Here is a 13,991-nt window from a genome sequence, read left to right on the forward strand (position 1 = left end):
GAGAGTTCAACTGGATGATGCTCCAACTGCGAAGAACTAGAATAGCCACAGAATTGAAGCCTGTTAGGGGGCACAGGAGGGCTGCTGCTTCGATGCCTAGAAACTGCAGGAGGCACTTTGAGGAAGGCAGAGGTGCAGAAGAAGGCTGTTCTTGTTTTGTTCTCTCTCTCTCTCTCCCTCTCTCTCTTTCTCTCTCTCTCTCTGTGTGTGTGTGTGTACGCACTCATTAAGATGAGTGTTGGGAAGTCATGGGACAACTGATGGAATATCTCTTCTCTCTTCCCACTATATGGGTCTCTGGGATGGAATTAAGGTTGTCAGGCTTGGTGACAAATGCCTTTACCTGATCCTAGGGTGTATGCTTTTTAAAAATAAGTTTTGAGATAAAATTCATGTAGTTGTTCTTTATCTGTCAAGTGTACAATTCGGTCTTTTTCTCCTTGTATAATCACAGTTGACCAACCACCACTAATTTTAGAACATTTTTTACACCCCCCCCAAACCTAATACCTCTTCACTACCATCCTTTATTTTTCCTTAATCACCGGTGACCATTAAATTGCCTCTGTGGACTTTTGTGTCTGCTTTCTTACACTTAATGTATTTTCAAGGTTCGTCTGGGTTGAAGGATGTAACAGCACTTCATTTTTTACAGCCGAGATTTTAATTATGTATATACACTTTGTTTATCCTTTTCTTAGGTGATGGGTACTTGGGTGACTTTCAACCCTTCCCTACTGTGGGTAATGCCACACTACCACTGGCATATCCTCATGGCTGTGCACAGCAGCAAGGGCATGGAATCAGCCACAGGCATTCGTGGATGCCCACGAGCAGATGGATGGATCCTGGGAATGCTGCACTCGCGTACAGTGGAATTGTACTCAGTTGTAGGGAAAAAGAGATTTGCACAAAAGTAGGTGGAACTGGAAGCCATTATTTTAAGTTGGATGGGGCCAGGCTCAGAGAGACAAAGCACGCGTTTTCTCTTGAATGCAGAGCCTGGCCTTTGTTAAACAGGCCTTCAGGTGTACTTCATGGGGAAGAAGATGGTGGTGAAGGTCGGGAAACTAGAAAGAGGCCCAGGAGACTAAGGAAGCTCTGAGAGAGGAGGTGGGGAAGGCAATACAGTGGGAGGGAGATACCAATTGCGACAGGGCCCATGGCTGAGACAAAGGTCTGGGAGCCGGGAGAGCAGATAGGACGGAGCAGATGTGTGTGGCAACTTCATACAGACGCCTATTGCTTCCTAGGCTAAAGGTGTAAGGAGCAGTCATTCATGCTTTTGCGTGTTTCCAGTTCTTTGTGCATGTATCTAGGAGCAGACTGCCAGGCCACACAGTAACTACGTGCTGGATGTTCCCAGGAACAGCCAACTGCTTGTCCCAAAGCCGTTCTCCTATCCCGCAAAGGGGATGAGGACTCCCGCATTCCAACCTCTTGTCAATGTTATCCCAGTCGATATAAAGCACAATTGTGTGGTTTTAATTTGCATTCCCCAGTGGCTAATGATGTTGAGCATATTTTATGGGTTTATTGGACAGTTATGTATATAGGGGAAAAAACAACTTTGACTTTCTTTTAGTGGCATCGTGCTCTTGTCACCAAGTTAAGTTCTTACACAGGGTTGGTTCAGTTTCCTTGTGAGACCTATGGCCACCACAGATTACCTATATTTTGTGAGTTGTTGTTTTACTGATGACAATTTCATTCTGTGCACAGTAGTTTTAAATTTTGATGAAATCCAACTTGTTCATTATTCATTTCTTTTGTGTTTCCTGGCTGTACTAGCTAAGAAAGAGCTGACTAAGGTCACCAGAGTTGAAGCTTTCCTCTAAGAGCACCACAGTTCTGCTCTTTGACCCATTGAGCTTTTTTTTTTTTTAATTATAAGTTCCCACTGAGGTATGGGTCTTAATTCCATTCTTCTGCATGAAGACACCCAGTGGTCCTTGATCCATTTGTTAAAAACACCCCCCTCCACACACTCACAACTGAACGAATTTCATCACATTTGCTGAGTGGGATATACCTCACAAGTGTAACTAGCTGTTTAACTATAAAAACACATTTTACTATTCATGACATCTCAAATTTGATAAAAATAGTACATATGCTTCTTGTATAAAAGGCTATGTTTGTATTCTTTTTTAATGGAAATTCTATTTCCCTCAATAATAGTTATAACCTTTGAATTTAGATTTGAATAGAAAAAAAAACTATCACAAATGCAAATATTGTCTTATGACAGACATGCCAGTTTAAGGCTTGAAGGCTCATACACTATTCTTTTGCTATTAAAAGGGAAGGAAGACTACCACAAAAGGAGTGACACAATTATAACAGTCATGAAGAAAATCCATTAATTCTACAAGCCAGGTTAAATTCTCCTATGAATTAGATTTATTTGACACTGATAAAATGTCACAAGAAATAGTAAAATAAGCACCAATGGAGTTTCCTTAATAAAATGAAGTTTCTTTAATAAAAAATTTGGGAGATTTCAGAACACAGATGTAAGAATACAGTGTGTAGAGTGTAACGCAACAATAATCCTGTCTGTTAGGGATTCACGCGGAAGCCCCAGAAATGTACAAATAAAGTCTATGCTTGCATCCATGTCCTCCTGAATGTCCCCGTGAGGCCGGTGATACCAAGAGTCCGAAGACAACTTACGAACATGGTGAGATTTGTTTAATAGCTTTTGAAGACTTTTTTCCCCTGTAAAATGGCTTGTATTTCCACAGGTACAACAGTGAAGAAATAAATTTCAATTTGACATGAAATATAAAAGAACAGATTTTACAAATATAGCCATAAAATTTAACTGCTCATAACACTATACATGGTAAATACGACCAGCCCCCTGACTTCTAGATTATTTAACAGATAAGCAATCTGTGATCTCATCTTAAAAGGAAGAACATCCTTTGCAGCATGCATGTTTGTTTAGAAAGTTAAGTACACCTGGAAAATATATTCCTTCCCCCCTATTGCCCAGTAGGGGGTCCTGAGGGCAGACATTTGTGAGGACTTAATTACTAAAAAATAATGACACAACTCTTCTGCTTTTACTGCTTCAGGAATGCTTAGCTTCCTTTATAAATATTCTGAAGCCATCTCACTGGCCTTGGGTTATAAAGCAAGGACTGGAGCTGTGACCTCTGCTCACCACCTCCGGAGCTTCAGACCTGAAAAGGCAGAGCTCTGGGATCCCAAGATTGACCGCTCGGGGAACAGAATCACATCTGGTGAAATCAAGGGCCTGGGGTTGAGAGGCAAGACTGCATCAAGTCAGGACCTAGAGTGGCATGACTGTCCCCCTCTTGTGCCCACCTCAAGAAAAGGACAGCTCTGAAGAAGAAAAGCAAGGAGGGAGATCACGGAACAACTGTTAGTACACATAAGTAGAACATGTGTCCTCTACACTCTTAAAAGGGTCCAGAAATCAATACTGAGCTCTTACTTGCAGAGGCTGGTAAGCAAAAACAGGGGGCCTTCTGCTTTATGGAGAGGTCCCTACTCTCCAAATGCAGTATATATAATAACTTAAAACGATTTCCCTACCAGCACTGGGAAACAAATTCTACTACAATCACATTTATGCCAGTCCTGGCCTACTTCTGCACCTAGATTAGCTCGTCTCCTTAATGGAGTCTGTCGCGTTTCCAATGGCTTTCTCCTTTCTCTATGCCCTAACCCTGAACGTCTATAACCAGTTATATCACGTGGCTTCCCTGAGGCACAAAGGTACCAAACCCTATAATTAACTATTGAGGAACGATATAAATATGCTATTTATATTAAATGATTTCAATTCTTTCGGGCCGCAGAAGTACGGGGGGGGGGGGGAGGGGCAGGGAAGGGCCCAGAAAGCTTAGCTCTTACTCTGCAGTGTGAACTGTAGCCCTTTTTTGCGAAAGCTGAACGAAATCAGAGAAATGTTGAGCCGCAGCGTGCATGACCCAGCAGCACCGTTTTATTGATAATAATAAAAAACACTAGAAAAATACTCAGAGCTATAGCCCATCCACTCTGATTTTTTTTTTTTTGTAAGAAAATGACACAAACAACTGAAAATAATATCATCTATGGAGGGCATGTCACTAGGGCTTGACTTCTGAAATCGTATTTGAAAAGGCAACTGGCCGGGCTGAGACCAGGATAAGTGGTTGGTGAGTTCCTTATGTACAAGTGGGAGCAGCTCTGGGAGTCATCCTTTATGTGATGGCCACCAATCCTGAACACAGAGTTGACTTTGAAGAAGTTTCCTTTTCTCAACTATGTGGATGAACTGCAGTTCTGTATTCTCGGATGCTTAACTGTTTTCAAACTTGAAAACCTTTCCTCAGTAGAAAGTGACTGAACAGAAATTATCCAAGTCAGCTTGGCTGCCTTTGGAGGTTGACATCTCTTTATTCCCCTGGCAGGGAGCAGAGGGACAGGACCTCACCTGGAAACTGAAGGGAAAGCTACAGGTGGCCTTACTGCCACTGAAGAGCCCGTGGTTTTTGAGTTTCAACTTGCACTTGAGTTGAGTTTTCCATGCTATTGACCTCTGATGGTGGGATGCTGGCCTGCTCTGGAGGTGTCTGCCACACGCAGGGCTACCAGACATAGTTCTTGACACAGAGAAGTCTGGTATCAGAGTGAACTTCCTTGGGGGGAAAAAAACTTTTTTTGAGGGGGAGAATAGGTGAAATTTAATCTTTTTGGGTGTAAGACACTTATTAGATAATCCTAGGACATCAAGAATCCTCAAACTATCTTTCTCCATATTAAGGAGATGGGAGGGGGGATGAGTGCTTCTTTTATCCTCTGAAAATCAGTGATGGAAATTCTGGCTGCACCAGATGAAACCCTATAGGTTTCTCTAGAAAGTCTGTCTCTGTCTCTGTCTCTGTCTCTGTCTCTCTCTCTCTCTCTCTCTCTCTCTCTCTCTCTCCCTCTCCCTCTCCCTCTCCCTCTCCCTCTCCCTCTCCCTCTCCCCCCTCCCTCCCTCTCTCTTTCTCTCTCCCCTCTCACAATGTGTGTGTGTGTGTTTATTTCTTTTTTATCTGCAGGTAATCTCTGTAGAACACAGGGAACTACCAGTAAAAAGACTGTTTTTGGATTTTCACATCATAAATATAATTAAAACAAAAAACTCTTAATACTTAACAGTCTCCATGGGAAAATAAAGCTATTTTTTAAAATGACAGGTAAATCCAGCACATTGAGTCAAACTAAGCAGCAGCACTACAGAGGAATTAACATTTTCATTTTGCTGTCAGGAAAAAGTACTCAAATAGGTTTAATTTGCTAAAAATAGGCGAAGTATCGGCTAATAGGCAAGAAATGGAAAAAACGAATCCAAGTATGGATATGTCATAATCATATAAATTATTTATATTTACAAAAGCTAAAACAGGCAGTTCAAATATGTTGACAGTCCATCTGAGCAGATGTTAATTTAACTGAAGGCTTTCTCCCTGGGAATGGGGTGGAACACCGCTAAGCCCAACAGTGTCTTACCACACTGACATTCTGGGAGCCACAGATACTGGCACCAAGCATAGGAAACAAGTATTTAGGCATTATTAATCAGTGCAAGAGGAAACTGAAAGAGAGGGCCAGTGCAGCTCCTATGAAATCCTGATTTAATTATTCCTCAGTAAACACTCACTTGCTCTCTCAAAACCAGGAATTTCAGATGATCTCTGCAGACATGCCTCTCCATGCTCCTGTATTTAACGATCACATTTAGATTTAGTTTGATCTGCAAACATTTGAAAAACAAAAAGAGAACGTATGGGGGAAGGTGACACAGATGGTGAGAAGGTAGAGGACAGAAATGGCAACCTCACTGTCACTTGTGGCTTCTGGGCTTACAAAAGTCTGGCTTTCCTAAGAAGGAGAAGAGAAGGAAACCATGCTGTGAAGCGCCAGCAAGTGGTTTTTAAAAAGTAAGAGCGGATTTTAAATCCCACTTGGGTCTTACGTATCCTGGTGTACAGAGAGCTGGTGTTAGAGTACCTAGGGCACACCCACTGCTGCCAACAGCAGCAGCAGCCCCCTTAGGGCATGCCCACTACCCTCAGCTCATGAATTCAATCAGCAGTCAGTCAGTCAGTCAGTCCATCAATCAATCAATCAATCAATCAATCAATCAATCAATCAAACATTTCTTGTCATGTAAGATGAGGAGCAGAGACAGCCCATACTAAGCAAAAATAACAGGGCAGATTAAAACCATAGGGAAATTCTCTGTTTGACATGCCAAGTACCTGATGAATGAGTATGTAAGTGAATTCCACCAAAGTTAAAATAAAATAGTGTACGGACACTCTCTTCCACCAAAGTTAAAATGAAAACAGTTGAGAGAAAGCTGCAGATTTCAAGACAAGGGCATGGCCTATGCCTCCTGTCCTCGGGTGCCTGTGGCAGGGCCAGGAGAGCTGGCCCTTAGGTACTGGGTCAGGGTCTAGCCACTGTCAAGTATTCCCGTCACTGAACATCACAAGATGTGTTCTGCTTCACATCTGTATCACATGGCTCTGCAGGCTGCGCGCTAAGAGACATCTGTTGAATACATTTCGTCTACATTTGTAAAACCTTACCCAAGTTTTCAAAGGGGGGAAAATCTGGTTAAAAACCTAAAATTAAAAAGAAAAGCATGGCGTTGAGCTCCAATTATTACACAGGTATTAAAGTTTAATCAGGCAGACCTCAGTGACAATGCTGCTGTTCTGAGCATGCAAAACACAGTGGTATCTGTCAGTGCCTGCCACCTGTCATCACCAGCCCCCATCCCCCAACCCGGTCCGCCATCCTCTTAACAAACAGCATTACAAAAAGGTAGAATCTACGGTTAGTGGCGGAGTCTTCACAGTAACTTGTTAATGCCGTGTAGATGGTTGCTCAGGGTGTCAGTCCACTGGACCTTGGAAAATCAATTTGATGCAGTTCTGTTCACCAACCAGCTGTGTGGCACAGAACGGACAGGCGGCGTGAAACGCGTGGGTTCCATGGGGCAGTGGGATCTGCGACCAGTACTTGGCAGACTTCTCTGAACAGACGTGCCCGCAGGGGGTGAAAGCGTGCGTCGGGGGTCCTGCATCGACGTAAAACCCTGCCTCACAGCCCAGCCAGAGAGGGACGTAGGGGCCCACAGTCCTGCACATGGGACACTCCCTCTCGTTGGCTTCCCCGTCGCTCCGGTGGCCCCAGCTGTGGTAGCCGTGCACGTGGCCGCAGCTCAGGTATGCCCAGGGCTGTTTCTCTTCCACCACTTCCTTCCGGTTGATGCTGGGGAAGGCCAGGGTGTTGAGGCCCACGGGACACTGGGGTCGGGCTGCGTTGATCTCCTGCCGGAGGGCTTCGATGTGCTTCTGAGTAGGAGCGTGGAAGAGGCCGTCCGCGGTTCTCCAGAGAAGAGTGGCCCCACACAGGTCAATGAGGGAGCCGTCCTGCAGGACGTTGGTCTCGCTTTCCACCTACAACAGGTTCAACAGGTACATCTTTAAAGGAACAGTCCTACAAACTATGGGGGCAAAGGCACCCCGATATCCTTCACTCAGTAAGGAGACAGGTAGAAGACACAGTAGTAACACATCCCACTAAAAAGGGCATGGGAATTATCACCCTCCCCAGCCTCAGTACAGTGAACGGCCAGGGTGCTGGGGCTATTTAAGTTGGGTTAATGCGGTGGTTACTTTAAGAGTCCCATAAACATTACACTTTTATTTTTAACTTTTTATGCTGTTAATATACCCATAGGCCTTATGAGGGATGAAGGCCATCCTGCCGGTGAAGACCCACGCTCCTCTACCAGAGCCGATGCCTCGGCAGAGCATCCAACTCATCCCAGGTGACCCTTGGCTGCACAGGCCTTGGTCTGTCTTTCATCCATTTGTCCTAAGGTCTAAGGCGGAAGCCTTCATGAACAAGTCTTTGTTGTCTTAGGACGTGCGTGCTGTGGGCCCTGGGCGTGCACTGGCGATTAACCGCTGACAGGCAGCAGGGTCCGGCATGGTCGGCAGGACTTGGCATACTACTTTTGCCAGATGGTTGCTAAGCCCCGAGGGGAGCAAGACTAACAAAATGGAACCTTGCTTCTCAGGAGTCTGAGCGGAGGTAAATGAAGCACTGGCCCACTGGCCCACTGACCTGCAATGGCTGACAGTAGGCTCCGAGGGTTTTCAGCCCCTGCCCCTTATAGGTGTGTGACCCTGAGGTGGTTACTGGAGCATCCTGCCATCTTCTCCCTTTCTTTAGACTGTGGAAGGTGGCCTGTGACAGTTACACTAAAACAAGTGGATTCCTGGACAGAGGTCTGGCATGCGGTGAACACGGTTTGCTACTGTTACTTTGATGGAGACAGGTTAGGATGGATTCTGAAAGGATTCTTCCTGAATAGAGATTTGGAAGACATGTTCGGAGCCAGGAGGAAGGTGATAAGACCAGCACACTAGAGAGGGGTGATGACCCCAAATGTGGAATTGACAAGGAGTTCTTGGGAACTGAACAGGCTGGGAACTCTGGGTGATGACACAGCACCAGGCATAAGGCCCAGGCTGCATGCCTGGGGGGAGAGGTCTTGGTGCCAAGAAAGTCATTGTGTCCTTCGCTAGCTCCCATCTAGTGCATAGTGGATGCACTGGAGGAATGCAGGGCTGTTGGCATAGGTCCTCTCTGTAGGCAGAGTCTGGGTACAACATGTGCAGTAAAGATCTTGATTTGAGGAAGAAATATGTCCGTAATTTTATTGAGATCTAAGCCATGTTACTGATAGGCACTAACTTCAAAATTAGTCTGAGCTGGGGAGACAGTTCAGTTGGTAATGCATATCCTGTGCACACAGGAAAACCTGAGTTCAGAACCCCTGTGTGAAGGCCACGTGTGGTACTGTGTCCTTGTCATCACAGAGACAGGAGGCTCTCTGGGAATCTCTGACTAGCCATCTTAGCCTAGTGGGCAAAGTCCCATCTAAAAAGGGCAGGCAGTGCTTGGGGAACAATACCAGAGGTTGTCCTGTTGTCTCCATATGCACACACCACCACCACCACCACCACCACCACCACCACCACCACCTCTACCACCACCACCACCACCACCACCACCACCACCACCACCACCTCTACCACCACCTCTACCACCACCACCACCACCACCACCACCACCACCACCACCACCACCACTACCACCACCACTACCACCACCATCCATTTTGGAGCTGCTCCTTTTTAGCAACCCTGGAACCCTGGCCACAGTCTAGTGTACATCCTGCTGCCTAAGCTTTTGCCATTACCAAAGAGGGTAAGAAACCCACCCGCTGCCGTGCTCACTGGGCAGTCTTGCTGGGTATTCTTTATTAAATTTTTTTTTCTTGCAGGAAATCATTGCCAAGTCCTTGCCCTGGATGTTTAGTAAGAGCATCACTGAGCTGTCTTCCCACACACCTTGGTTTATGAGACAGGGTCTCATGACATATCCCCACCTGACCCAGAACTCCCAATTTGTCTGCCCCCACCTCCCAAGTACTCTTCAGAGGTGGGGCGACTGTGCCCGGCTCAGTGTCTGGCTTTTATTCACATAGCTAGCAAATGCTCAAGAGTGGCCAAGGTCAGGTGAGGGCCCAGGTCAGCCCTCTGTGGTGCAGTACTGGGAGGAGTTCTAACCAGATCTGGGATCTCAGTAGGGGCCACCTTCTAACACCGTGACCAGGAGCAATATTTAACTTTCATGTGCTACTCCTCTTCATAGATAAGGAGGGGGATTCTGCCTCATGAAGAGAGCTATGGAGCAGAGCAGACAGGCTGAACACTTGGTAAGGAATGCTAATGTAGTGTCTGCCCCCACCCTGCCTTCTGCCACTGTAATGATTAGTCACAAGCCACTTGAGCTAGGGCAGTCTTGTGTAAAATTATCGGATCACCAGAAACATTTTCGTAAGGAAATTGTTTTCATATTCCCTTTCCTATTAATAATTTCTCAGAAAGTATCCAGATAAAACAGAGTTTACCTGACCTTTCTCAGAAAACACTTTTCATGTGTATTCATCAGACACGCTGAGAAAGGTGACTGTACTGTAGGTGAAGGGTCCTTCCCTGTCCCCGAATGGTGGGAAACAGAGGGAGTGGAAAGGACTCTCAGAAGCAAGCCTCAGGCGGAGGACAACAAACTGCCCCTCAGATCCCTGTTCCTTTCTCCACCCTGGAAACATCTGGTTGCTGCTTTCATCTCTGCAGCCCATAGCACACCCCTCCCCCTCCCCCACACCCCCACCGCTGTGTGTTTTGTCTATGACTGTTTGGGAAACACCTTCTTTACTATAATCTAGAAAAAGGTACGTGTTCTCTCTCTCTCTAGCTTCTATGTAACAAAGTGGAAGTCAGTGAGCCTGGTAAGGGCTTGTGCCATGGCTGCTTCATAATCAGAAACCTCGGACACTCCTTACAACCGGAAAGGGAAACACAGGCACTTGTCTCAAGGCTCGGCAGTGACACTTCTGAGAAAAGGTCACCACAGTGATACAGGACCAAGTAGAGTCGCCTACCTTTGTCCGGGGTGAACACTGAGAATGGAATTAATTTCTAACTATGAAACTAAGGGGCTGGGGGGCATGCTAGCTTAATTATTTCTTAGTTCCAGAAAATCCAGATCTTCTGACTTAAACATTTCACTCACTGCCTCACATTGCTCAGATTTCTGACATAGTAAACAAAGCATTGTGTGGGGAAAGAGGAATTCTGCAACAATAAACATAACAAACGGCTGTCTTCTCAACGTGGTCAGGAAGGAAAAATAACACACTTGCACACGGACACGGCCAGCTCCGAGGAAAGGACAGGCACCCTCCCCCCAACTCTCTGGAGCTTATGAGAGTGTTTCTGGATCAGAAAATGGCACATTCCACCCTACACAAAGGCTCTGAGCTCTCAGTGGGAAGGTGACAGCCACCATGGAGCACCTGTGCAAATTTTCCAGAGCGGAGCCCACTCACCAGCTTTCCCCTCTGCTGGGCAGACCTGGTCTCTCGCAAGGTGTACACGTCTCCACAGACAGAGATCTCTCTCCAGACTCCAGGCTGGGATTCCTCAGTGAAGCCTCCTTGCGGGTGCATTACCAGGACACCGTTGGTAGTGAGCCCATCCATGTGACCATCAGGGTTTTTCCATTTCGCTGCCTTTTCCTGGAGAACAATACCACAGACCAGAAAAGGCTTGTTAAAGTAACACTTGAAAAGGGAAGACTCTAGAGTCTCCTTAAAATATAGGGAAAGCTAGCTGGGCATGGTGGTGCACGCCTTTAATCCCAGCACTCTGGGAGGCAGAGGCAGGCGGATTTCTGAGTTCGAGACAAGCCTGGTCTACAGAGTGAGTTCCAGGACAGCCAGGGCTACACAGAGAAACCCTGCATTGAAAAACCCAGTACACAGCAGAGGTGGGAGAGAGGTGAGAGATTTCAGTTTCTATTCAATGCTGATAACTAGCAGATAATGTGCTGGTCTGACAGCAGGAGAGGCGGTAAGCTGTTTGAGGTGGGAAGGATTGTCTCTGGCCACTCATTACAATCTCCTCAGGAGTTTAGACATACCCAGCACCTGAGTGCCTCACTGACAGATCTCCTTCCCTTGTCAAGCCTGGAATCTCGGCCTTCCTCCCTTTCCGTGGCCTTGCTTCTGCCTGCTCTTACCCAAGCACCTGCAGCTGTTTCATATGTACTCACTACCTGGACACAGAAGGACATGTAATACTCTAAAAAGTACTTTTTATTTTTAAAGGTTCAAAATTAAAACAAAAAAATTAAGCCAATAATTTAGGAGCCAGTGTGTTGTCACACAAACTGCTGTGCCTGTCCCCAAGGCGGGCAGTGATGGGACAGACTGCTCAGGCAGCTACTTTGACGACCCTCCTCTGTCGTGGTGACAGAGCCCATGAGGCAGGGCAGGGAGGATCAGAGCCCTGCTTAGTACAAAGCCTTCAGAGCAGGCCCAGGCTTCCTAATGCCCTATGCCACATATGGTGGAGAGGACAGCATACTCGGAAGCAGACTTCTCTCTCTACTCAACCCCCAAGTGGCTGGTGTGCCAGCAGAGACACTGGGCAAGACAGAGAGAACCCAGCCCAAGATGTCACAGGATCACTGCATCAACCTGTGCTAGACTGGTCTCCCACGGTACTTCCTGTCCTGTGGGACAATATATTTTATCATCCTTTAGGTCACAATGGACAATTACTATCTGCAACAATATTCTGATTCAAGAGGTATTTGTGATATCTCTTGTGATATCCTATCAAGGTATCCTATCCTATTAAGAGGATTTGTGATATCCTATCAAGATAGGATAGTCCCTAAAACTTTTGGGGTTTGTTTACCAAGACAGCCCATGAGGGAAGGGCTTTCTCTTTGTTACCACATACCACATACATAGCAAACACTCGCCTTTCAGTGAACAGTTAGTTCACTAACAATTTCCTTTGAGCTCTGGAGCTAAATGTAGCTGCTTATTTTTCCCTTTGAAGTAAAGGTCTCAAATTCACCATAAACGTGTTATACATTTACTCCATTGAAATAATTACTGCATGCATTATAACTGATACAGCAAATACAACAACAATAACGGAGTAATCTACAGATTTTCTTTTTACTGAGGCAGCATCTCTCTATGCAGTACAGGCTGGCCTTGAACTTATAACCCTCCTGCTTCTCTCTCCTGAGGGCTGGGTGCATGCGGCCAGGCTTCAAATTACCCTCAGGATTTTACCAGCATCTTCTCAGGCTGCCCTGAAAACTATAACTTCAAAAAAAAAAAAATCTAACTGCAGCCTCCATACAAAGCAACCTCCCCCCAGATTAAGTAACTCTGTTAGTGGGTGTGAGCCTGAAACCAGAACACAGTTGTAGTACTTACTCCAAGGAATATATTTTTGGAAGAATCGAATCCTGCTGCGAATATGCGTGCCGTGTATGGCTCGTTCCTGTCGCACACGATCCTGCAGGCAAACCTAGAGATGGTGCTCTGTGTGATCTGGGCATCGTCGTTCTGACCGCCGGAAACCGTGTCTGTGACCACGAAGTCAATGGGGCTCTCTGTGGACCTGCCCACCTGAAGAAACCAAACATTCTCATGATGCTCACAAGAAACATCAGGCTCCATGCAAGTGCTCACAAGGACAGAGGCCCAGGACCCTGTCAACGTCATTATCTTTGCTTAATCAATTATTAATCAATTGTTATTGAAGAGAGAAATGACAGTCGATAAGCACATCTTTTTTTAAAGGATGTCTCATTTTAGCCTGCTACCAACAGTTAATGAGAACTATACTCCCCCCGCCCCCATGCCCTGTGCATGTATGTGCAGACCAGCATACATGTGGAGGCCAGGAGACAACCTTAGCTGTCATCTTCAAAGATGCCGTCTACCTCCTGAGACAGTCTCTCATTGCCAGCCGCTCAGCAGTCGGGCTGGGTAGCGGCTGCAGCGAGCTTCCTGGCTCTGCCTCCCCAGCACGGAGATGACTAGCACACATCGCTACCCTTGGTTTCTTTTGTGGGTTTTGGGACTTGAACTCAGGTTATCATGCTTGGGAGGCAAGCAGTTTACCAACTGACTTATCTCCTCAGCCTGAGATGGGTGCACACAAATGCTCCATACTGCAGCTACAATGCTATAGACTAGATTCCTTGATCTTAATCATTTTGTTTTCTGCAACTTTTCGTCTGCTAGTTACCAATTTTAAATATCACGAGAAAGCTCAGTTTTCTATTCCTGAAAAATGATATTGGATTTTCTATCTCGGATCCACTTGGAAATATATATATTACAGCAAATCATTCTTGGTTTCTATTTTCAGAGGAATCAAACTTTTAAAGAATCAAAGGGGCTCTTAGCTCGCTGCACTCTGAGTCAGAGTCCATGACTCATACACAGCACTGTGCAAACAGAGCCCTTACCCTGAGACAGAGGGAAAAAACTGGCTGCCACTGCCCCGCCAGCCTAGGAACAG

The 13,991-nt window shown here is 46.0% G+C and overlaps 1 protein-coding gene across 2 annotated transcripts in view; it reads right to left on the reverse strand.

Moving 5' to 3' along the window:
• Nucleotides 1-6,672: 6,672 nt before the first annotated feature.
• Nucleotides 6,673-13,991, reverse strand: part of Peli2 (pellino E3 ubiquitin protein ligase family member 2) — a 149,229-nt gene continuing 141,910 nt past the window's right edge. For both annotated transcript variants that reach the window (XM_052191683.1, XM_052191685.1), the window contains exons 4-6: nt 12,896-13,090; nt 10,985-11,173; nt 6,673-7,475 (exon numbers count right to left, since the gene is read on the reverse strand). In XM_052191683.1, the coding sequence (XP_052047643.1) occupies nt 6,909-7,475; nt 10,985-11,173; nt 12,896-13,090 (951 nt within the window). In that variant the 3' untranslated portion in view covers nt 6,673-6,908. The remainder of the gene's footprint in view (nt 7,476-10,984; nt 11,174-12,895; nt 13,091-13,991) is intronic.

Source organism: Apodemus sylvaticus, chromosome 8 (assembly GCF_947179515.1).
Source record: "Apodemus sylvaticus chromosome 8, mApoSyl1.1, whole genome shotgun sequence".
Taxonomy (NCBI): Eukaryota; Metazoa; Chordata; class Mammalia; order Rodentia; family Muridae; genus Apodemus; species Apodemus sylvaticus.